Genomic DNA, 24,606 nt, shown 5'->3' on the forward strand with positions numbered 1-24,606 from the left:
CGTCCTCCCCCCTGTCTACCGAAGAACCGAGGCGGCCCGGTCCGCGTAGGGAGCGGTTTCCCGCCGGGGCGATTTGGCAGGTGCGCGCCGTGACTTCCGGCGTTGCCCGGGAGCCGCCGGAGGAGGAGCGGCGCAGGGGATGCGGCTGTGGCGGCGGCGGCGGCGGCCGAGCGCAGGAGGCGGCTGTGGCGGCGGCTGGGGGCGCGGGCCGGCGATGGCGCGGCGGCGCTGAGGGCAAGGGTGGGCGGCGGCCGGAGGGCGGGCGGCGCGGGAGGAAGCTGCAGCGGCTCCATGGCCCAGGCGTGCTGAGGGACACGGCTCTGGCTTCAGCCCGGCAGCGGCCGAACAATGAAGCTCTTGAAGCCAACCTGGGTCAACCACAATGGTGAGTGCACGCAGGAGTCGTGGGCGGCCGAACCTGCATCGGGGTGGGGTCTGGAATTGGCTTGCGGCGGTGCTCAAGTCCTGCCCACCTTGTCCAGACACTGGCGCCGGGTGCTGGAGCTGCAGAACGGGCAGGAGCAGACTTTGTCCCCGGCTCTGGGACACCGGCGAGCACGGGCACGTGCTTCGGGCTGGTTGCAGCGAAGTCCGCCTTTGCCTCAGGCAATGGCGCTGTGTCCTGCGCCGCCCACCCTTAATCTGGGATGCCTGGCTCCTGTGAGCCAGCTTGGGTACCGACCTGGTGCTGCCACCCGGCTTCACCATCCAGTATGTGCTCAGATGGTTGTGAGTATGAAACTGGGGCGACATCCCCCTTGTGGCCTTTCAGCGGCTCGGTGAATCTGCATGAGATACTTACTGGCTGTATTGCCTTTTCTGAGGCCTGGAGCTTGTGACAGTGCCCCCACTCGGGCTATTGCGATCCTGGAATGGGAAGGGCCTGGGCTCAGGTCCCCCGGAGGACCACGAAAGAACGACGTTTAATGTAAGGATCTGGGCTTCAGATGACTAAGATTGGGGCCAGTGGTGCACAGGAGACAAGCGACTTTGGATCCGTGATAGTGACTTCAAAAAGCAGATTCCTACACCTTGGTGGAGATGGTTGGTACAAAGCAGCCGGTGGCATCCAGTTTTGTCGAGAACTACTGCAGGAGGTGGTTTGCTCTCTGTCGAGCGAGTGAGGAAGAGCTAGAGCCTTTCCCCCCAGCTAGTACTTGAATCTTTGGAAGGACCCGAAGGACGCGCTAGGAAGCAGCCAAGCTCTGCTGAAAGAGGAAGGGTCTTTCCTCCTTTCTACTTTGTATTGCATCTAGAGGGAGCTACAGTTGTGTGTGTGTTTGTGTGTGTGTGTATGTGCGCGCACGCCCGCGTAAAAGAAGGCGAGTAGATGCATTTTTTCTCTTTTTAAAAATCCACGTGGCCAAATTAAAAAAAAATTTTGGTCCTGAGTGCTTTTTATTCACAGCCGAACTTTTTTTTTTTTTTTTTTTTTGGAAGGGGAGGGGGCGTTCACAAGGAAGAACCGTAGACTGGGTACAACATGCTCTCTACATTTCACAGTATGATTCTGAAGTTCAGCTAAGAACAGATTTTAAAGTTTGGAGCCCAGTCCGAGCAGTGGTGGAGCACACCTTTAATCCCAGCACTCAGGAGGCAGAGGCAGAGGCAGAGGCAGAGGCAGGCGGATCTCTGAGTTCGAGGCCAGCCTGGTTTACAGAGTGAGTTCCAGGACAGCCAGGGCTACACAGAGAAACCCTGTCTCGAAACACACACACGCACACACACAAATTTGGAGGCAAGAAAGTTCAAAAAGTTCATTTGAAATCTAGGTGATGGGGAGGGGAAAGAGTATGATAGAAACATACTGTATGAAAAAAAATTTTTTGTTTTTGTTTTTTTGTTTTTTTTTGAGACAGGGTTTTTCTGTATAGCCCTGGCTGTCCTGGAACTCACTCTGTAGCGCGAACTCAGATCCGCCTGCCTCTGCCTCCTGGGTGCTAGGATTAAAGGCATGCGCCACCATCGCCTGGCATGAAAGTTTTTTAAGTAAAAAAAATCTAAGTGATGATTATTCATGATAAAAGATGTTGAGACTTAAGCAAACTTCTTCTTTTTTTTTTTTTTTAATCTAAAGGCACCCTCTTTCTCTATATTGCCGTTATCTTGGAGATGGTGTTATTACATGTCACTCACTACCAAGCATGCCTTTAAAGATGATGGTAGTGAGTAGTGGGGAGTTGCTTCCTAGCCAGATCCTGAACAGTAGTAGCTGGTAGAATCAAGTTTCCTTTGGATGAATAAATAGAAGCCCTACTGCCCTGGAGGGGATGGTACTTCCTGGCTTTCTCACTCAGCAGTTGCATTTCCTGTCTCCTTATACAGCATGAACACTTGGGGTCTGAGAGTTCAGAGAGGGGAGGAAAAGAGAACAGGGCAAGGTAGGCAGCTAGAAGAGTTAAAAGCAGAAAGAGAGGTGTTTGTTGGTCTTCATATTTTGGCCCAGGACTAGAGAAACCTCTCAGAAAGGATATCTCAGCCCCAGCATGATTGCCATTTTTAGTGACAACTGTTTTAGGGGCTGTCCTGTGTATTGTGTGATCTTTACTTAGATGTCAGCAGTATCTACCACCATAACTGTCCATTTACCTCAACCAAAAATATCTGGATATTGCTGATGCTCATTGATGGGCCATATCATCTCCAGCTGAAATGTTCTGGTTATCAGCATTTTTGTTTGTTTGTTTTTTTTCGAGATAGGGTTTCTCTGTGTAGTCCTGGCTGTCCTGGACCTCACTCTAGACCAGGCTGGCCTTGAACTCAGAAATCCACCTGCCTCTGCCTCCCAAGTGCTGGGATTAAAGGTGTGCGCCACCACGCCTGGCCTATAAGATGTAATCTTATTGACTATATTTTACTTATTTACTTTTTGAGACAAGATCTCACTGTCTAGCCCTGGTTTTCTTGGAACTCTCCCAGTACACCATGCTGGCCTGGAACTCACAGAGATCCTCCTGCCTCTGTCTTTCAGTTGCAGAGATTAAAGGCATGTACCATCATACCTGGTCGTACACATTTACTTTAATCATGGCCAAAATTAGTTTCACTGCTAAGTAAGGTTATATCCTGAGTTCTACTTATGGTGGTATACACCTATAGTTATGGTACTTGGGGCCGGCTGAGGCAGAAAGATAGAACTAAAAAGGGCTTATCTCCAAGTGTAGATGTGTCTCTGCAGAGAATGTTAATAACAGATGGTGTTCTTGGACAGTCAGGATCAAAAGGCTCAAGCATTCCATTTGGAGACATAGTGAATGCTGCATAAGGTAAGCTGAGGAAGGAGAGGAGGAGAATGTGGCTGAGGGATGGATGGAATCATGAACACCTTGCGGGGACTTGAACTTTCCTTTTTGGGTCTTTGGGGGGGGGGTGCATTGAAGTTTCTGAGGGGTTTGGACACCTAAAATGTGTTTTAGGAAGTCCTTGGACTTAGAATGTGGACTCCGGATCTTGGTAAGATGTGCTAAGACAGTGAGGAAAGGTGGTGGCAGAGATGAGAAGGAGGAGGAAGCACTGTAGATAAAGGAAGAACTAGTGGGACTTGGCCATTACATGCAGGAAGTGTAGATTTATGTCATTTTTTGAGTTTATAAGTGTGCTGGAGAAAGAATACAGATGAGAGATGGGCAGTGCTGTTTTCTTGTGTGTGTGTGTGTGTGTGTGTAGTGTATGTACACATGTATGCCTACACACATTTGGAGACCAGGAGAGGTTTGCAAGTGCTCTGCTTCATCATTGTTCTGTTCTGTATATCCCTGAGACAGATCTACCCTGGCAATCAGGAAGTGATTCCCTTCTTGCCCATCTCACTCAAGCTGGAGTTAGAGGTTGGGTTTTTATATGGGTGCTGGGCATTAGTAGGTTCTCATGTTTGTGTTGCATACTCTCTTTACTCACTGAGCTATCTCCTGAGCTCCTAGTGGAATTCTCTCAGACATTTACATATTTGTCTGTTTGCTCATTATTTCTATGTTTATGCCTGTGTTCACGTGTGCCAGAGATGAATGCCAAGTTTCTCCTGTTGCCCTCTCCCTTTTTGAAACAGTGTTTCTTACTGAACCTGGAATTCATTGACTGGCCAGGGATCCCTCAAGACACTCCTGTCTTTTGCATCCCAAGTGCTGGGATTACTGGTGTGGTGTGACACCTGGCTTTTGTGTAGGTGCCAGAGACAGATTCAGGTCAGTTTACCAACCCCCGACCCCCAACATTTAATCAATCAGCTGTCCATGATGGTCCATGACTGTAAACCCAGAACCCAAGAGGCAGAATGACTACAGTGAGTTTGAGGCCAGCTGGGCTATAGATTGAGATCCTGTCCCATATATCACATACACACATTTTTTTTTTTTTCATTTTAGAATTTTAACTTAGTAAGTGGTTGAACATACACTTTCAGCTTATGAGGAGATTCATGTTATACAGCTGGGAGGCACACTTGTGCAGTCCCTGGCTCTGACCAGTGAAGCCAAGTGGAGGGCCTGGTGTTATTGTCTCAATCTTGGGTCTTGTGGGTATCCATAGAAGGGATATGAGCTCTGTCTTCATTGACCCAGATTTGTTTACCCAGATATTGCTAGTGTAACCTAATTACTTTAGTATTTGGTTATAGACTAAGAGAGGCCTAGCAAGTGACAAATCTGGACTAAGACTTGGGGTCTAAGAATTGAGGCAAACACATTTTATGATCTTGGCAAGATCAGCAACTGTACCCAGAGGACTGGGTGAGGCTGTTAAATATCAGGAAAAGGTGCTGCTGATCCTTTGGGTTGCCTGCCCTTTTTGCTAGCAGAATTCCAGGGTTTCTTTGGTTTTCTGTCCACCTTTTTCTGTAGGCAATCTCTTGGTAGGGGCATGTGTGCTGATGCTCCTAACCTGGTCTGCATGTGAGTGCCAAGGAGTTTTTAAATTACTGCCGATGTAATACTACCTCTACCTAGCAAGATATTTGCTGGGGGCTTCTGGGTCCAGTTTCTTCTGCAAGACTAAACTGGGTTTGAATGTGGCAGCCAGTTTGTAATGAAAGGACAGGCTCACAGTGAGGATGACAAGAGAGGAGGATAGAGGGTTTTCAGCTCTTTAAGTTGCTAAATTACATTAGTATACCCAGAAGAAGATGTATTCAGGACTTTCCTGTGAGCTAGTGAACCACTCTTAAGATTCTATGTGACCTGGATCAGGAGAACATCTGTGGTAGCACAGTTTGCTGCTGGAAACTGTCAAGGCTGAGTTTGTGGTCCTCTCCAAGATGCTACAAGCTGTGAAGGACATTAGGTGGTAATCATACCTAGACTAGCTTGGGAATTTCTAACTTGACAAATAGTGGTCTCAGTTGCCTCTGACCACCTCTGTCCTCCTGGAGAGCTTGAGGAGGACCATTCTCTTCTTCAGAAGGACACCTTTCGCAAACCGCTTGACACTTGGAATAACAAGTATTATTATGCTTGGAGATTGGTACCTTGGAATGTCTGATCTAGTATATTTCATTTGAGTTGCTTGGAGAAACTTCTGGTATTTGGTTTTTGAGAATTTTCTGGTCATGGGGGAATCAAAGCCCTGCTTTCTGGGAGGAACACGAAAGAGGGACCTGTACTCCAGCCTTGGGACTTGAGTCTCCCCTGTTAGCCTGATTGAATCATCTGGGTTATATGCCTTCTCCTGCACTGGTTACTGTTGCCTACTGGCTTATATGAATGAGAATAGATACCCCCCCCCCCCCCCCCCAAGACAGGGTTTCTCTGTGTAGCCCTGGCTGTCCAGGCTGGCCTCGAACTCAGAAATCTGCCTGCCTCTGCCTCCCGAGTGCTAGGATTAAAGGCGTGTGCCACCATGCCAGGCTTGAGAATAGATACTTTAGTAAAGTAAAATTGGAATCCCACTAGAACCTGTCTACAGAAAGGTATCTCCTAAAGACAGAGGCTTTGTCTTTGCTAGTACCTTATTCTCAAAGAGAGAATGGTGCCTGGAATATACTAACTACTGAGTGAACACCTGTTTGTACAGAAGAGGAGATAAAGGGTACCTGGTGCGTAGGTAACACTACCCTTGACTTGCTTCTTGTTTGTCCTAGCTATGTCTTCTTACAGATCAGATTTTCTGGTGGAATCTGCTGGAGATTTCTTTAATAAGAAACATTATCAGGGCTTCTTAAATTTGATGAATTTGAGTGTCTCTGTGTGTGTCTGTCTGTGTATGTTGGGGGGCCCGAGTTACAGGCACAGGATAACTTTTTTTTTTTTTTTTTTCCTAGCCTGGGTTTCTCTGTGTAGTCTTGGTTGTCCTAGAACTCATTCTGTAGACCAGGCTGGCCTCAAACTCTAGAGATCTGCCTGCCTTTGCCTTCAAGTGCTGGAAACAAAGGTGTGTGCCGCTTGGCACACTATACTTGGCAACTTTTCCACTTTTGACTACTTTATACCCAGAAATCTTTTTAAATGTGATTTTGGCTATATAAATATATAACATTTACTGATAATAAATTTTATTTTCAAACAATCTTACGATAAATAATTTTTCCATTTATTGAAGACAAGCGAATTTACATTCTGAGATGGTTATGTTTATTTTTTTATTTCTTTATTTTTTTGGTTTTTTCGTGACAGGGTTTCTCTGTATCGCCCTGGCTGTCCTGGAACTCACTCTGTAGACCAGGCTGTCCTCCAACTCAGAAATCCACCTGCCTCTGCCTCCCAAGTGCTGGGATTAAAGGCATGCGGCACCATGCCTGGCTGGTTATGTTTATTTTTACATGAAGAATTGAATCAGCTGAATAGTTGATATTGTGTAAAGAATCTTAGACTTTTTAGAGTTGTTGTTTTGATTTTATAATTGCCAGTGCTGAAAACTACGTTCTATAAATACATACTGCAAAATACATAGTGCAAAAGTATGTTTAAGGACATTTTAGGAATTGTTGGAAATACTATATTAATGCCAAGCCAAAACTGCTTGAATTGTTTCTTGTGAAACTGAAATTAGAAACTCAAATAACAACTTTAAAGTCAAGCATTCTAATACAACACAGTCCAAACCAGTATGTTTCTATAAGCCAGAAACTGTCTGCACAGTAAAAGCACTGTGGTTCATAACTGAGTAATCTTTGAGTGTGCGCTGAGATGTTTCAAGCAGTGCTGCTTTGCACTATTGCATGTGCAGTGAAAAGTATGCATGTTGTATGTTTAGTGAAGTTGTACAGTGCAACACAGGCAGGAACTGCCAGAAACATGCAGAATCACTACAGGGTTGGTTTTGAGCCATTGTGCCATCAGAAACTCTTTATTGTTGCTGATCTTTTTGTTGCTGTCACACACGGGGTTGTGACCCACAGTTTAAAAACCCTGAAGCTGGGTCATATCCTTGTAGCTTTCAATTTTTTTCTTTTCTTTCTTTCTTTCTTTCTTTCTTTCTTTCTTTCTTTCTTTCTTTCTTTCTTTCTTTCTTTCCAATTCTTTTCCTTTTTTTTTAATTGGATATTTTCTTTATTTACATTTCAAATGTTTTCACCTCTCCAGGTCTCCCTGGAAAGAAAACCTATCACATCCCCTCCCCCTTGCTCCCCCACCCACCCACCCACTTCCGTCTTCCCTCCCCCACATTCCCCTTCACTGGGGCATTGAACATCCTCAGGCCCAAGGGCTTCTATTTTTCTATTTTTAAGAAGGGGAATAGAATAAATAGAACAGATAGGAAGGAACTGACAAACACCCCTTCCACAACAAAAAGAAACTAATATCTGCTTGATGTATTAGCCAACATAAGACAGACTAAGCTTATAGGAAGGTTGCCCTGAAAACAGCATGTATGGGGGGTAGACAAAAGGGGCAGCAAGTCTCCTTTGAGGACCGAGGATAGATCTTTGTTGGAGCAGACTTCAGGACGATGGCACTTTCCAAAAGACCATCTTGCAGAGAATATAATAAATCTACCCTTTTGAAAAATACCAAGGGCTAGCTATGTGCCAGGGTCTGAGCTAAAAGCTAGAAACAGTATGAAACTAAACAGCTCCCCAGACTGAAGCCATCCATCTAGAGAGCTGGAGTGGGTATCTTGTTCACAGGAAAGAGGTGATGTAGTGGGAAAGCTTCCAGAGTAATTGCTTAGCAAGTGACAACTGGGAGAAGGATGGAAAGGCACCATTGTGTGTGTGCCTGGCAAGTTTGATGATAGCAAATATGTTGTAGTGTGAAAATGGCAAGGACAACAGCACTGTATGTAAGGCCAGAAAGCAAAGAAACATCCTGAGCAGGAACCATCAACAGAGAGCAGGTAGGTCAATATGGACAGGAACAACCGACAGAGACTAAGCAGTACTATGGAGAGATAGGTATAGGAGAATCTCAATTATTTTCTTTAGGCTAATTGAGTTTTTATTTGTTTTGAGACAAGGTCTTGGTCTTATACTAAGGCTGATCTTGAACTTTGTAAATTCAAGAGATCCTCCTGCCTCCCATGTTTCTGGGGGGAAATTTATAGTGTGTGTGTGACTGTAACCTCCTAGAGTAGGACAGTTGTAAATAAAACATGCTTTGGGAAGCCTGAACATATACTTTGCTACAAAAGTTGCCTACTTGCGAGTTTTGGACACAGGAGGATTATTGGGGGAGGGGGTACTTTTGGGAGTAGCCCAGTATGAATTTGAGAAGTGGTGCAGATAGATGATGAACTAGAGTGGAGGTGGAGCAAGAGCCACAAATTGCCTTGTGAGAAGGAAATAGCTATTCCAAAACAGGAGGAAGTAGGAGCTGGGGGACTCAAGAAGCTGTTATGGTGATCCAGGCCAGAGATGATTAGATCTGATTGAGGTGGTAATGGCTCTGATAAATTACAGATGGCTTCATGTGGGTGTGTATGGAGCTGAATGGTTCTAAATTAGACTGAGGGGTTAATGCCTTTGTAGTCCCATGCGTTGGATTCTCTAGGCTGGAATTATAGATGCCTGTGAGCCACCATGTGGGTGCTGGGAACTAAACTTCAGTCCTCTAGAAGAGCAGCTAATGCTCTTAACTGCTGAGCCATTGCTCCAGCACTCCCCTTTGTGTTTTGGGACTGAGTCTTGCTTTATAACTCAGGCTGGCTTTTTCTCAAGACTCATTCAGCATAATTTAGTAGGTTCTCAGAAGTAGAATTGCTGGATCATAATATTCTATTTCTAATTAGCTCTCAAACTTTCATGTCATGGTGATACCATGTTTTACATTTTGAGATCCCAATAAAGTTTCGATTTTCTCCATATTCTTGCCAATATTTGTCATTTCATAGTTTGCTGGCTAGTAACCCTCATTTGACTAAAGTGATGTGATTTGGATTTCAGGATTGAAGAGAAAGAATCTTTTCATTGCTTCCTGGTTATTCATGTTTTCATAGGAAAAATGTGTACTTAAGTCCTGTGTTATTTATTTATTTATTTATTTTCGAGACAGGGTTTCTCTGTGTAGTTCTGGCTGTCCTGGAGCTCACTCTGTAGACCAGGCTGGCCTCGAACTCAGAAATCTGCCTGCCTCTGCCTCCCGAGTGCTGGAATTAAAGGTGTGTGCCACCACTGCCTGACCTTATTATTTAATTTTTAAAAAGTTTGTTTTTAAATTATGTGTAGGCATATGTCTGCATGAAGGTAGGTGTGTGGATGAAGACCTCCGGGGTGCACTTACTGTTGGTTATGAGTTGCCTGACATGGGTGGTGAGAATTGAATTCAAGTTCTCTCAAAGAACAGCAAGTGCTCTTAACCACTGAACCATCTCTTTGAGTGTCTGTCCATTTGTTGTTGTTGTTGTTTTGTTTTAAATGTTTTAATTCTTATTTCTGTGTATATGGTTGTTTGCTTACATGTATGTTTGTGCGCCACATGTGCACCTGCTGCCCACAGAAACCAGAAGGTGTCAGATTCCCTGAAACTAGAGTTATAGACAGTTGGGACCTGCCATGTGGGTGCTGAGAATTGAACCTGGGTCCCTGGAAGAGCAGCCAGTGCTCTTAAGGACTGAACTACCTTTCCAACCTTCCCGTGTCCATTTTTTTTTTTTTTGAGGTTTTTGTTTAGTTTTAGGATTTCTCTATACATTTTGGATATCAGTCTCTTATATCATTTCAAATGCTTCTCATGTCTTTTCCTTCATCCCTTGATGCACATACACACATTTTTAATGAGGCCCAATTTGTTGTTTTTGTATATTAGTTTTATTCTTATTACATTTTTGTGGGTAGGGGTGTGTATGTATGTTTACCATGGGGTACATTGAAGGTCAGAGGACAACTTGTTGGATTGAGTTCTCTTCTATCATGTGGCTGTTTGACACTATTCCCTGGAGAAGTGAACAAATTATCTACTTACCCCAGCTAGGGAATCAGCAACAGACCACAGTAGGTGTTCCACCAGAGTCCACCTTGGTAAGTCAGTGAGTTTATTGGTGCTACTTAAAGGGGTATAGATGAAGGGTTACATATTCGGAGCAGAAATAACTGAAAGACTGCTTAGTTTTCAGAAGCCTGTGCTAGGTGAGTGCCAGCTCTCAAAAGCCGGAACCTAGGAGCTAACTCACGGCATTTCTTACCTTTCAGTTGATTGGTTTCAGGGACTTGCTGAAACTTAGACATTTTTACTTCCTGAGTTTTCTTTTTTTTTTTTTTTTTGTTTTTCGAGACAGGGTTTCTCTGTGTAGCCCTGGCTGTCCTGGAACTCACTTTGCAGACCAGGCTGGCCTCAAACTCAGAAATCCGCCTGCCTCTGCCTTTCAAGTGCTGGAATTAAAGGCGTGTGTCACCACGCCCGACACTTCCCGAGTTTTAAGGAGTCTACCTTTATAGCATACAGCTCATTCTCCATCACTTTTTCAGAACTGTAAGTTCACACTATCATATCTAGCTTACTGGGAAGATTAGACTGAAAACATGGTGTAAATGTCCTGGGAATTGGACTTTGGGTAAGTTTAAGGCCTTCACTCATTGCACTTTACCTCAGGAATTGCCCAATAGAGCTTGGCTCAATAAATAACTGATACATTTAGAATTAAGTGATGATAAGCTAGGAGTGGTAGTGCAACTATAATTCTTGCACCCAGGACACAGAGGCAGGCAGAGCTCTGTGGTTCAAGGCCAGACTACTTTACAAAGTTTCAGACCCACCTGAGCTACATAGTGAGACCCTGCTAACCAACCAACCAACCAACCCACCCACCCCCAATCAACCAAACAAAAAAACTACCCAAAACTACTTTAGTCTAATTTCTTATTAAAACTTTGAGTGTTTTCTGCTAGGAGAAAGAGCCATTTCTAAAAGTTCTGAAAGAATTTTAAGGATTTCCTTTTTTCTTCTTTTTCTTTCTTTGTTTTGTTTTGGCCTCGAACTCAGAGATCTGCCTGCCTCTGCCTCCTAAGTGCTGGAATTAAAGGTGAGCTCCACCACCTTCCAGCCCTAAGGATATCTTAATAAAATAACTTTAAAAGAATAAAGTTGGCAGTCTCATACTTTTTGATGGAAATAAAACAGAGCGGTATGGGCTTGGCTGGCATAGACAGGCATAGAGAATAATGGAATAAAGTGAGGAGCCTAGGGGATATGCTCAGTGATTTATTACATTTGTTGTTGGCACTGGGGATTGAGCCCAGAGCATTGCACATGTTAAAGTGCCCTCTTCCTCCTGAGCTACATGTGTGTTTTAGTCAACTGACTGCTGACCAGCTGGTCTCAAATTTACAGCTACCTGTCTCCTCCCAAAATCTGAGATGAAAGGTGTGTATGATCTGTGCCAGGCTAGTCAGTAGGGTCTTGTGTGGGCTGAAGAGCAAATTCTTGGAGAACAAATTGCCCATTAAGGGTGTGTGGAAGTATTCTGGTTCAGGTTGATTTGAAGGAAAGATACTGCCCAACATTGTTAGAGTTCAGGGTTTATACTGACTTATCTTTTGTCTGTCTCTATACAAAGGCCTGAAGTTGGAGGTAGTAGGGAATTTATCATTATCTTGCTGTGCCAAAGGAAAAGTTTTTTAGCCAGCTAAACTGGTAAGACCGTTTGCTTAGCTTCACTCATGAAACCTTCTTTATGGTCCTTCCTGTTGACAAGGGCTGTAGTGATGTCTTTCCTGGGGCTGAGAGGCCTAGGCGATAGGGAGTTGGGAGCTAGCACTTCACTGGCAGTGCTGTGTAGGTCCACCCCATACTTCATCTAAATTGTTGTGCATCAAGTATCACTTAGGAAGAAAAAGTGGTGTCAGATAACCCAGTCATACCTTTTATTAAAGTGTATCCTGGTCTGAGAAATGTTAAATTAAGTAGATGCATTTTAGAAGCACTGTTACAGTATCTTGACCGGTCCAAAAGGAGCGGTGTGTATAAGGTAAGCTTCTCCTCACCACTTCTGCTGATTGGGAAACTGGAGTTTAGGAAAATTAAACAATTAGTCAAGGTTGTATAGCAGATCAGAGGCAGGACCGAAGAGGCAGTCCAAAAAAGGGCAACATTACAGTCTAATCCTGTTACTAGTCTTTATTTTTAATCTTCCTTTGGAGCCCTGAGATCCCCTTTTTTTCCACACAGCACTTGTTGGGCCAGAATGTGAATGTGTCCCTTTCAAATGAGTCTAAGCTCATGGGTGGAGCATCATCTGAGCATGCTTACCTCACCAACTCTGGAGCAGTACATCATGTTGCTTCTTGATTCAGTGCTGTGTGTCCTCTGGCTGATTTTACCTCTATCCATCTGGCTGACTTGCCCTCAACGCCATGGTTGAGCTTTACTTAATTCAGTTATTTTAGAAGGAAGCTTCAAGCTAAGTGAAGTTTTGTCTTTTTTTAAAACTGTGTAGCTGTATATTGCTGTATCTTTCTACTTAGATATCTGTATGATTATCTTTAATTCTGGGGCTCCCTATAGGTAGGGCTATGCTATCATACTGTGTGTATTTTTGTATTAGACACATGGTAGATATATATATATATATATATATATATATATATATATATGTTTTTTGAGATAGGGTTTCTCTGTGTAGCCCTGGCTGTCCTGGAACTCCCTTTGTAGACCAGGCTGGCCTCAAACTCAGAAATCTGCCTGCCTCTGCTTCCTGAGTGCTGGGATTAAAGGCATGCGCCGCCACGCCCGGTGGTAGATATTTATTAATGTAGATTGGGTGAGAAAGTTTCTAGGCCATGGATGCTTCAAATGTATGGTATGAGGACATGAGCTCTGATTGGTATCTGTGCAGTTGACTTGTTGGGTAAAAAGAATGGCTTGAAGGTAAATGTTCTGACAAGCTTTGTAAGAAGGCCAATTTGCAATTCACAGACTTACAGAACAGAAATATATTCTTCCCTGATGGGCTATCAGAAGTCAGCTATTTTTTTAAAAAATTTAAACTGATAAATACTTATCCTAAGCTATCTGAAGCCAAAAGGTAGATGAATTGTCACTTTTAGATATCCTTTCTGTGATATACTACCCTCTAGTTTTATTGATGCAAAACAGCCATTTTTATTCCTTGCTTATGATTCCATTTGTTGACAAGGCTCATCAGGTTGCAGTTAACCTCAGATTTACTGAGTCTGTTGGGATGGTTTCAGCAGCATGCAGCTAGAATAACTCAGTCTCTGTGCTCAGAGCCTTGATTCTCACTGCTGTGTGTCCTTAACAGTCCTCTTTCTGTGGACAGCTGAGGCTTCTTCAAAGCATGGTAGTTGAACTGGGAACTAGATTTCTCCAGACAAAAAAGCTGAGATACTCAACCTTTGTGAGGTTTAGCCTAGCACAGGAACTTGTTGGTTAAAGCAGGTAATGGGCCAGTCCCAACTCAAGGCAAAGAAGGCACATAGGAGTAGTAGCCTAAGGAGATGTATTTTACTGGAGCCTGCTGAAGTAGCCCACAGGCCTGAAGTAATATGTCTGGTATAGCAGGTGTAAGGCTTACATTGTGTCACGAGGACACATTCACACTCTGGCCCACTCTCCTACCCTTCTTTGCTTCCTTCCTATTCACAGCCATGGTAGATTATGTTGCTTAGCTAGGTACCATACCACAGTGTTAATAGCTTCAGGCTTTCGAGCTGAGTGCTGTATGGCTCTGGACAACTTTCTGAACCTTTCTGTGTGCCTTCGTGTCTTCCTAGTGTAAAATGGGAATGTCAGAAGTTATTTATCCCAGGAAACACTATAAGATTTAGAAAATGCCTGGGCTGAGCCCCCCTACCCAATTTGAGGGGCAGATCAGATGCGCAAAAGCATGTTCTGCTACTGAGGCTTGATGCTAGGTAGCATTCATGAGGTGTGCTTCGCATGGCTCTGGCTCTTCATCCCCAGAAAGCTTTCCAATAGAGGTGGCTGTTGCTCTTCTTACCATTTGGGGGAGAAGTCTTCTGTCTTGAATACCACAGGACTTACTGGTGCCAATTTTGCCACTGTTCCTTGGTACCTGGCAGGACTCACTGTCGGTTTAGTGCTGGCTGCCACAGCCACTGGAAACAAGTACCTGCATGACTTGAGGCTGGGCTCACAGCCCTAAATGTCCTTCCTGTGAGGACTATTCTTGGATTGGGTGGGCAAGAAAACTACTGTCTTTTAGTTCTTTCTCTCCTGTATTTTAGCCTTTGGGTAAGTGTGATGCCAAAGAGAGCATGGGCATGCCAGTGTGGTCCTGAGTGGAAGCAGTGATAAGAAGGAGCCAGGCAGAGCCTTCTGCTCATCTTCACTGTGCTTTCAGGATGTACCTTCCTTTATGCCACTGTAATTTCTGGATCCTTTTCTTTTTCTTAATTTTTCTTTTTTTTTTTAAACGTGTGTTTGTATGCATGGTCTCCTGTACCACAGTGTTATCTGTGGAGGTCAGAGGACAACTTGTAGAAGTTTTTTCTTCCACCATGTGAGTTTTAGAGATTGAATTTAGGTTGTCAGACTTGGTGGAAAATACTTATGTGAGTTGTCTTGCCAGTTCATGGGTTCTTTTCTTGACGACTAAGACAAAACTAATTAAGATCTGCTGTGTTTAGAATGTGTGTGTGTGTGTGTGTGTGAGGGGGATGAACTTGCAGGCCCTCTCATGTCTCCTCTCTAAGTACCCACTACCAGGTCTTCTTCAGAGCTGTCTAGAATGTAAGCTGTGTTGGGACTTATCTCTTGAAGCCCAGGAATAAAAGGATAAGATATGCCAGAGAAAATGAAGACTGAGTCTGTACATACACACACACACACATACACACACACACACACACACACAGAGAGAGAGAGAGAGAGGAGAGAGAGAGAGAGAGAGAGAGAGAGAGAGAGAGAGAGAGAGAGAGAGAGAGAGAGAGGCACCAAGTAGCTGCTTGTCTAGTTGACTAGTTTGGCTCTTGATTAGCCTGGAGATCACTGAAGGGACTTGGGGACCAGGCAAAGGCTGCTCTGTATGATGACAGGGTCTAAAGTGTTAGCTATTGTTAATTTGGAATAACACGTAGTGATTGCTAAACTTTCCAAAGGTTTCTATCTGTATTTGGCACACCTGTTCCATAGTGGTCTTGCCCAGATGTTTCTCCTACTACCTGCCACCCAGTGACCAGTAAGAATGAAAAGATATTTCCCTGTTATGCTTGATTTGATCACACAGATAAGACTCTGGAAGATGATGCCAAGGCGCATCACCAAGGACCCATATTGATTACTGCCTTTGGGTACCTGCACTGGATTTTCCACATGGCATGGGGTCCCTGGCAGGGTTTACAGCTTCCCTCAGGTAGACACCAGGAGCTCTAATAAGTAATCTAATAAGTGATAAGTAATCACCTTATCACTTGTGAAATTCTAGAGCTGATGACGTTTTGTCCCTTGTCTTCAACAGTAGTTGCTGATGTTTAGTTGGCTGTCATACTTCTAACCTGTCACTCACAGGCTGATGATATAGTTTGAACTCAGTAGCAATTAATATGACACCTGCAGCTTTTGTTGCTTTGGCCTTGGAAACAGACCAGGGAGATGGACAGATACCAACTAGGCCCAGGGTCCTTAGATTACCTTGCACAAACTACTCGGTGTTGGTTTCATTGCCTGACTTGGTCTGCCCTGCAAGCCAATTGCCTCAGCCAAGCCTGGATGCAGAGGGGCCCTTAGTTGTTTCTAAGAGCCTGCTTTAGCTGTTTACCCTTAGCAACTGATTACTGAATGTAGTTGAGTGTACGCGTAAACAGAGGTCCAGGCCGGGGATGCCGAGAGAGTAGACTTTCTATACTACTCCAGGGGAGGTGTGAACCAATGGCCAACCAAAGGATATCATCAAAGTCCAACTTGGTGAGCCATTGTGGTTTTTTTGTTTTTTTTTTGATTACTTGCAGGAGTATGCATGAGGGGTTACATACAGGAGTATGTAACTCAAAGACAGCTGCATCTCCAAAAGCCCACCCTAGCATGGGTGAACAGCTCCTGAAAGTTGGAACTTGAAGTGTACCACACAGCCTGCATGCAGCTTGATAGACTAGAGAGTATCTATCTCTTCCAGCATGCTCAGTTGGTCTAGCCTTTTCTAGGCAACTCAGCTGCTCTGAAAGTCTCTCAGTAGGCTTTACTGCTTAGACACTCTTGGGGAGGAAGGGCGCGAGTATGTCCTATGGCTAGGGTTAAGTCGGTTTCAGGTTTCTTGAGGTTTTTGCTGTTTACTTTCTAGTTTTAAGGAACTTCACTCAGTATGGAATGTTTTACCTCCCTTCAGAGTGCTCCACGCTTCCCTCCAAGATTGAGTGCTTTATCTTGGAATTGCTACACACCATGTGTGTAACTATAGACTTTCAGGACCATTGTCAGGAACTAAAATCTTAACAAGAGAAGGGAGGGCCCTTGGCTATAATGCGTCATTGGACCTGCTTATGACAGCCAGCCAGTCAGAAAGGATGGAGAGTCCTTTCCAAGCTGTCAGCCAAGTGAGTCTCACACTGAGGGAGATGTCATCAGATATAGATGTGATCCTTTCACAGGAACTTGTGACTTGAGCTTTTATTGCAGTTTATTGCCTTTATATGTTCAGGTCCCCAGGAAGTACCCAGCAATGCAGTAGTCTCTTGTTTTCAGTGATGACATACTTAGTCTCTGTTGGGTTTTCAGCTATTTAATGTTGCTTGGAGAGTCTAACAGTTTTGACTAACTAAAGCTGTTAGATCTCCCCATTCTTACAGGTAATTTCACCTGCAGCCTGATGCTTTGTCCTTGATGTAAATTTAGAGATGTTATTTGAGTAATCAATATTTTAAAAATAAAAACTTATTGTTTTCTAGTGAATAAAAGCCAAGCTCAATGTGTTTTTCTTTGTTTCTAGGGAAGCCGATTTTTTCAGTTGATATTCACCCTGATGGGACCAAGTTTGCAACTGGAGGACAAGGTATGTTTGTAGAGTGAATACCACTTCCCTGTTGCCGTACTCTGCTTCTCTTGGATCCATGGTTAGCTGTAATGAGACAACTTGTTGCTTTGTAATATGACTGACTCAAGTTTAAAGTGCACAGTTTGAACAGGTTAAATCACAAACTTTTTTTTTTTTTTGGGGCTGGATATGGTTGCATAGACCATATCCACTTGGAAGACAGGTGGATAGAAATTCTAAGTAGCCTAGATTACAAAGTGAAGTCCGACTTGTTGAAGATGAACATTTTTTGGGGTCTGTAGGGTGATCTTAGAAATATTGTGCAGCTGACTTATCATTCTAATTAAAGCCTTTTATTAAGCTAAAGCTAGAATGAAATTGGTACAGCCCTGATATTAGATATAAATTGGCAGGAGGGTGTCCTCCCTCCCCCGCCCCCCACCAAAGTCCAGTTACAGAGAGGCAAGGATTCTGTCAGTGTTTTCATTTGAATACAGACTACACCGCGACTTTTCTGGACAAAGGAATTTGATCGTGTTAATGAGAAAATAAGAATGTCTAGAGCATTTGAAAATAGCATCCATAGTATCAGTATGTTTCATTCAGCATGTACTGTGGTATTGAGATAACATAGCTCTGTTTGGAAAGACATAAAACAACTTCCTTTTTTTTTTAAATGCCAGAAAACAAAGCTTTTATTTATAGTGATAAGAAGTAGCATTTGCTCAAGCCCACATCCCCCACCTTCCAGGTGCTACAGGGTGGGCGCCCTGTAGGCAATTTGCACAGAGGCAGGGGTTAAGGCAGTTGTGGTTGAAAAAGTTTTTTCCCCTGGTCTAAGAGGGATAATTAGGAAATATTTTTACATATTGGCTGAAGAAGAGGTTTAAATCATTTTGTCATTACTTTGGAACATCCATTTCAGACATTCATTTTTTTTTCATGACTTGTGTTAACTACAGTGATGGAAAGCAAGCAAACAAAAAAAAATAATTAGTAAATGTATAGATAGACTTTTCAGTACAGCTGGCATCAATTTATGACCCTCCTAAATTCCCTCTTTTGGTTGATCTCCATCTATAGGTGACTGCAAAGGGCAGATAAGAAGGTAATGAGCCCTTTTTCCTGTGTTCAGGGCACATTTCAAATTTGGGTCTCAAAGCGTCCAGTCAATTCTGGAAACAGCCACCGGATCCAGGCAGCACCTTGAAGGGGAGGGAAACCCTGGTAGGGACTGCACTTTTCTCTTTTCCTCAGTGCACATGCAGACCTGAAGGGGCCTGACAGTGACTTTCCTTCCTCTTTGTTTTGTAGATGAGGAGTCTGTGTGTTCTGGATAGGAATGAGGACCTCAGAGGCCAGACAGGCTCTGTCTCTTCCTAATTTGTAGTTCAGTCAGTATTCTTTTTATAAAGACAGGCTGGCCTCAGCTACTATTAAATTCGCTCTCTTTTGGGTCCCTGTTATTTTTTCCCTCACCTTTTGTGTCATTTACATTAGTAATTCAAGATAAGTCTGCTTAGATCTAGTCAAGTATGATTTAAGAAACTAAATGAGCATTTTCTATAGTTATTGTTATCAATGTCGTTTTCACTTCTTGCATATTGAGCTTTTCTTGCTCCTTCATTCCAGGGCAGGATTCTGGGAAGGTTGTGATCTGGAATATGTCTCCAGTCCTCCAGGAGGATGACGAGAAGGATGAAAATATTCCCAAGATGCTTTGCCAGATGGACAATCACTTAGGTATTACAGAGTGGCCCTTTGCAGGCTTTGCGTGTTGGCAGAGTGCCCAAGGTTAGCACATGTGTTTGTAATTAGAAAGATAAGGCCCCGTGCGGCGTTAACTCCCCTCGGCCTGCTGTCTGAAGGCACAGATGTTGGCTGCACACCTGGGTGAGTTATTCGGCAGAAGACTCGGCCCGCCCACAGAACCATCTTTGGACAGTCTGCAGGTACCTCTGGTGATTTCCTGCTCATGAGTCGTTACTGCCTGATTCCATGGGGCTTTGGGACCAGTGACCTGGACACCGTAGGGTTCTGGGGAAGGGTACATAAGAGACAGCTCAACACATGTCTCAGATTGGTGCTGTGTCAGTAAGAGTCTCTCTGCCAGGACCTTTTAGAATGTGGAACAATTTCGTGTTTTCCTTCCCTGTTGTATGTAATGCCTTAGTGACCATTGACAGTTACTAGTGTTTGGTGTTAGTTCCTTCCTCTGCTTTGTGTGTTCTTCCAAGCCTCTCAGTGTCACTGGGTCTAGAGCATAAGTTGCTCATGGGCCATGTATCAATTTCAACATTGTTAGGGTCCATCATATTTCATATCTCTAAAGATTGAGCTGTGTGTGCTCCTGGAGGCTGTAACCTAGAAGAAGCATGGGTAGATTTCTGCTGGACTAAGCTTAACTAGACAGAGAATCTGTCAGTCTCCTATGCTGATGAGTTTGGGAAATCTAAATTTAAAGGGATGGCTCTGGGTAATTGAGGTTATTTAGAGCTATGTGTTATTTAGAACTTCTTGGAAAGTTCTGGAAAAGACATCCTGTTTTATTTTGAGAATAATTTCATCTCATTAATAGACAAGCTTTTGGAACGAATGAAGTTTATTGCTGTTCCTAGGAATCAGCTTCCTGTTGTGTCATTCAGAACAGTTCTCAGATTGGGCATATTTCCCCTTGGACTATTCTGGTCATTTGTTACAGTAGAAGATTAGTGTCTGACTGAACTGTCTCTCTGGGGCTCTTACACAGTGAATGCTTTACATAGATGAGGTAGTTTTATAAACCTTTTACTTCTTGCCAGATTCTACATAATGCAAATGGGCATGCCTATTGGATTTTCATCACCTTATTTTTTTTTCTTCCCAGCATGTGTGAACTGTGTGCGGTGGTCAAACAGTGGGATGTATTTAGCTTCTGGGGGAGATGACAAACTGATTATGGTGTGGAAGCGGGCTACGTAAGCATCATTTTCCTTTTTCACGTTTAATTTTTAGAAGCTTCTTTGCTGGTCTTTATCAAAGTCACCTTTCCCACCCTGGCATAGAAGTCCTAACTTCATAAGTAGCAAGAAGTTGCCATAGGTCAAAAGTGGATGAAGCCTGACAAGTGACTCGGAGGCTTCCATTCTGCCTGCTGACCAGGTCAGCTATCCTCTTGTAGGAACATAGTACTTAGCTGAGAAGGAAGGGTTAATCCTTACAGCCACTGACATTGTGGCTTCCTTTGTTTGTTATTCAAATAACATTTCACATGAAACCCTCACATACAAAATGACTAAGATCTGAATCAGGGCTGGGAATCCAGAGCCCACCTTCCTTGCCTCATTTTGTGGCAGCCTTGCCTTGCAGTAAACTAAGGGTCAACTGTGAACATTTTTTTCTTTATCCTTGAGCATAATGGGTCCTGATACTGTGTCCCACAATAAGCTTTCCAAGTGACTCCGGGCCACACTGTGTCCCAGACCTGGCATCATTGTTTAGCCAGAGTAACTGGGGGCATAGCTTTGAGAGCTGAGTGATGCCATCTTCTGTGCTCACTTGGCTGCCTCAGGAGCTCTCTGGGTAAGTGTATAGCTTTACAAGAGCAAAGGGTGTTTGCAGAGGCTCTGGACATGGTGCCATCTTCCATGTAATTTACCTGGAAGGAGTCAGTCCTATGACTCTTGTGTTTTTCTTCCTTATTTTTTTTAAAGCAGGAATATTGAATCCATTATAAAGGGACTTAAAATATTGTTTTTTTGTTTTGTTTTGTTTTGTTTTGTTTTGTTTTTTTGAGTTAGGCATAGTGGCTCCTACCTGTGGACCCAGCTACTCAGGAGGGACTGGCTTGAACCCAGGAGTTTGAGATTATTCTGGGTAATATAGTGAGTGAGACCCTGTCTTCAAATAAAGATGTAGTTAATATTCTTCTTCTTCTTCTTCTTTTTTAATTAAAAAAGACAGGGGTCTTATGTAGCCCAGACCCTTGGATGACCTTGAACTTCTGATCCGTCTGTCCCTACATCCTGAGTGCTGAGGTTACCAGTGTGCATCACATGCCTGGGTGCTTTTATTTATTTATTTATTTATGATACCCTACTTTAAATAACCAACACAAACTATGTTTAGTATGCACTTTAGAAATGTAAAAATAGCTCATAGTCCTACAACCTAAAGAAAGCCATGGTTAAGCTTTTGTTTTTTTCTGGTGTGTATTTCTTTGCTCTATTCCATGTGTAGAGTGTCTGTGTTACATGTAGTTTTTAAGTCATGTAAATGGTATCATACTGTATGCAGATGGTGTCCTGTGGTCTGCTTTTCTCTCACTTTGTCTTGAAATTTTTCCTGTTGAAGATTTGTAGTGGCTGAGGATTATTTCACAAGTGCATGGATTGATCATAAGTTACCACTTCTGCCACATCTTTTGTTTAACAACCTGGTGCTTTTAGCTGCTATCTGGTTTTGCTTTTTCTGTTTGCTATGATAAGCTGTGCCACAGGGAGCACCTTTAAACAGTATCTAGAACACTCCATCAGTGCATATCTCATGCCTCTTTCACACAGGTACATTGGGCCCAGCACTGTGTTTGGTTCCAGTGGTAAGCTTGCCAATGTGGAGCAATGGCGGTGTGTCTCCATCCTCCGGAGTCACTCAGGCGGTAAGTAGGCTACTTTGTTTGGGTGAGTGGATCCCTTTTGATTGCCTTAGATAACAACACCTCTATGTACCTTTACTACTGTTTGGTCCTTAAAGTACTACCTGGGATTTCCCTATCACCGCTTGTCCTTTAAGGTTTATTCCGTCACTGGCTCCTTCACCTGCCTTCACTTGCATTCAATTACCAACACATACTGTTAAAACATGTAAATGTGTGTGTTTAGCATGGAGCTCCCAGCCTTCCGTTGCTTATTCTGCAGGAGTACTTTCATCCTTAGATCATAAACACATTCGATTTACTCCTGAGATACACGCCTGTAGGTACATACTAGAAAATTTCTCTTTCTTTCTTGCTTTCTTTCATTCATTCTTTTTACATACATACATATATACATATATATCATACATAAATTAATTTGTGTGTATGAGCATGTCTACTACATGAATATGTAGAGGTGAGATAACACTTGCCTGAATCCGTCCCCTTGCTCTACCATGTGGGTTCTGAGGATCAAAGTTAGTTTGCCAGGCTTGGTAGCAAGCCACTGAGCCATCTCACCAGTCCTATTGGAAACTTTCTTAACTTGACGTTGACTATGTTTATAAAGTGGTTCAAATAGGCTTAGTTTGCAAAGAGTGTCATTTTACAGATTTAAGCTGAGGAGGAAGATGACTGGTCTGTATAAAGCCCATGCACTTTAGTTACCAAATACCATGATCTACATGTATACAGTTCAGACTTTGGAGAAGGCTGTGATGTAGCAGGGAAGAAACTCCTTAAAAAAACAAAACAAAATAAAACAAGAACAAACAAATACCCGTTAGGATTGAGCCTGGAACTCTAGGAGAATACAAGGTCATAGGGATAGATTACAATTCACTAGTAGTATATGCTCAACAGATTCTTTTAACTTTAAGTGAATAAACTAATTTCCTAAAAATATTTTTGGAGATTATCTTTATATTGTGTGTGTGAATGTCTTTTGGTATATATCTGTGTACTACATGTGTGTGGTGCCTGTGGAGGTCAGAAGAGGAATGTTGGATCTTTTTGAACTGGTGTCTGAGATGATTGCTAGCCACAATATAGGTGCTGGAAATTGAACTGGAGTTCTTTGGAATTGCAGCCTGTGTTTTTAACTGCTGACCCATCTCTCCAGCCTGCCTTGCCCCCTCTCTAAAAGGTACTTCATTATAAATTATGTGTTCAGACTAGGAAAGTAGTTCATGCTTTTAATCTTAGTACTCATGAAGTAGAGGCAGGCAGTTCTCTCAGCCAGCTTGGTCCACATAATGAATTCCAGACCAGCCAAGGCTAAACAGTGAGACCCTGTACCCTAAAACAAAACAAAAACAAACAAGTAACACCTAATCAACCAATCAAACAAACAACAACAACAAAAAAACAGCAACAAAAAACCCAAAATAAAATAAAATAAAATAAAATAAAATAATGTGTCCATGTGGATATGTTTATGTGAGTGCAGATACCCTTGGAAGTGTCAGAAGAGGGCATCAGATCCTCTGTATCCGGACTTATAGGCAGTTGTGAGCTGCCCAGTGTGATTCTATGAACTGAAGTTAGGTTCTGTATAAGAGCTGTCTGAAGCTGGGCGTGGTGGCACACCCCTTTAATCCCAGAACTCGGAAGGCAGAGGCAGGTGGATTTCTGAGTTCGAGGCCAGCCTGGTCTACAAAGTGAGTTCCAGCACAGTCAGGGCTATACAGAGAAACCCTGTCTCGAAAAACAAAAACCAAAAATCAACCAACCAACCAAACAACAACAAAAAAAGAGCTGTCTGGATATGCTCCTAATTATTGAGTCATCTCATCAGCCTCTAAAAGGAGAAATGAATCTTTTTGTTTTATCTTGTCTTGTTTTCTTTTGAGACAAGGGTCTCCCTTTGTAGCCTGGCTGTCCTGGAACTTATATAGTCTGAGGTTGGCCTCAGACTCAGACCTCTATTGGCTTCTGCTTCCTGTGTTCTGGAATTAAAGGTGTATATCACCATGTCAGCTAAATTCCTCTCTTAAGAACCAAAGATAGAACCTTAGTGAAAATGTCATTGAGAAAGCTAAAGCAGGAGCTTTGTGTTGATATTTGATAACAACAAGCATGTGTAATTTGCCCTTTTCACTTTCTTTCTTTTTTTTTCCTTTTTGGTTTTTTGAGACAGGGTTTCTCTGTATCGCCCTGGCTGTCCTGGAACTCACTTTGTAGACCAGGCTGACCTCGAACTCAGAAATCTGCCTGCCTCTGCCTTCTGAGTGCTGGGATTAAAAGCGTGCGCCACCATGCCCGGCTTCTCTTCTCACTTTCATAGCAACTTCCAGGGAGTCTAGTTGGGCCTCACTGGAGCTTGCCACAAGTATCTAAGAGTGTATTTAAGATTAGGTAGGGTGTCAAGTGAGGGGTGTTATGGGACCATAACCTGAGACTTGGGCTGAACTATGTGAGATCTCTCCTGTGCCACTTTCTCTGAGAGTCCCTTCCCAGGTAAGTTGGTTGGCTGCTTTCTAGTAGCAGACTTGGTACTTGGGTTCACTGGTTGTGGTAGCAGGTCTTGTAGAACTGTCCATGAAGAGATGCCAGTGAGCTCAGATAGATGAGTAAGGTTTTGGAAAAGCAAAAGAGGTGAAAAGAAAAAAAAAAGGGACAGA

At 43.3% G+C, this 24,606-nt stretch overlaps 1 protein-coding gene across 3 annotated transcripts in view; it reads left to right on the plus strand.

The window, feature by feature from the left end:
• Positions 1-197: 197 nt before the first annotated feature.
• The window catches only part of Hira (histone cell cycle regulator), a 99,068-nt gene continuing 74,659 nt past the window's right edge, over positions 198-24,606 (plus strand). The window contains exons 1-6 of one of the 3 annotated variants that reach the window (XM_085832458.1): positions 198-385; positions 17,266-17,328; positions 18,394-18,418; positions 18,943-19,053; positions 20,177-20,267; positions 21,852-21,946. In XM_085832458.1, coding sequence (XP_085688584.1) covers positions 18,975-19,053; positions 20,177-20,267; positions 21,852-21,946 — 265 coding nt within the window. In that variant the 5' untranslated portion in view covers positions 198-385; positions 17,266-17,328; positions 18,394-18,418; positions 18,943-18,974. The other 2 variants (XM_085832457.1, XM_085832459.1) reach the window with 2 other exon arrangements.

This window comes from Mus caroli, unplaced genomic scaffold (genome assembly GCF_978045245.1).
Source record: "Mus caroli unplaced genomic scaffold, Mus_caroli_1 scaffold_17, whole genome shotgun sequence".
Lineage (NCBI taxonomy): Eukaryota > Metazoa > Chordata > Mammalia > Rodentia > Muridae > Mus > Mus caroli.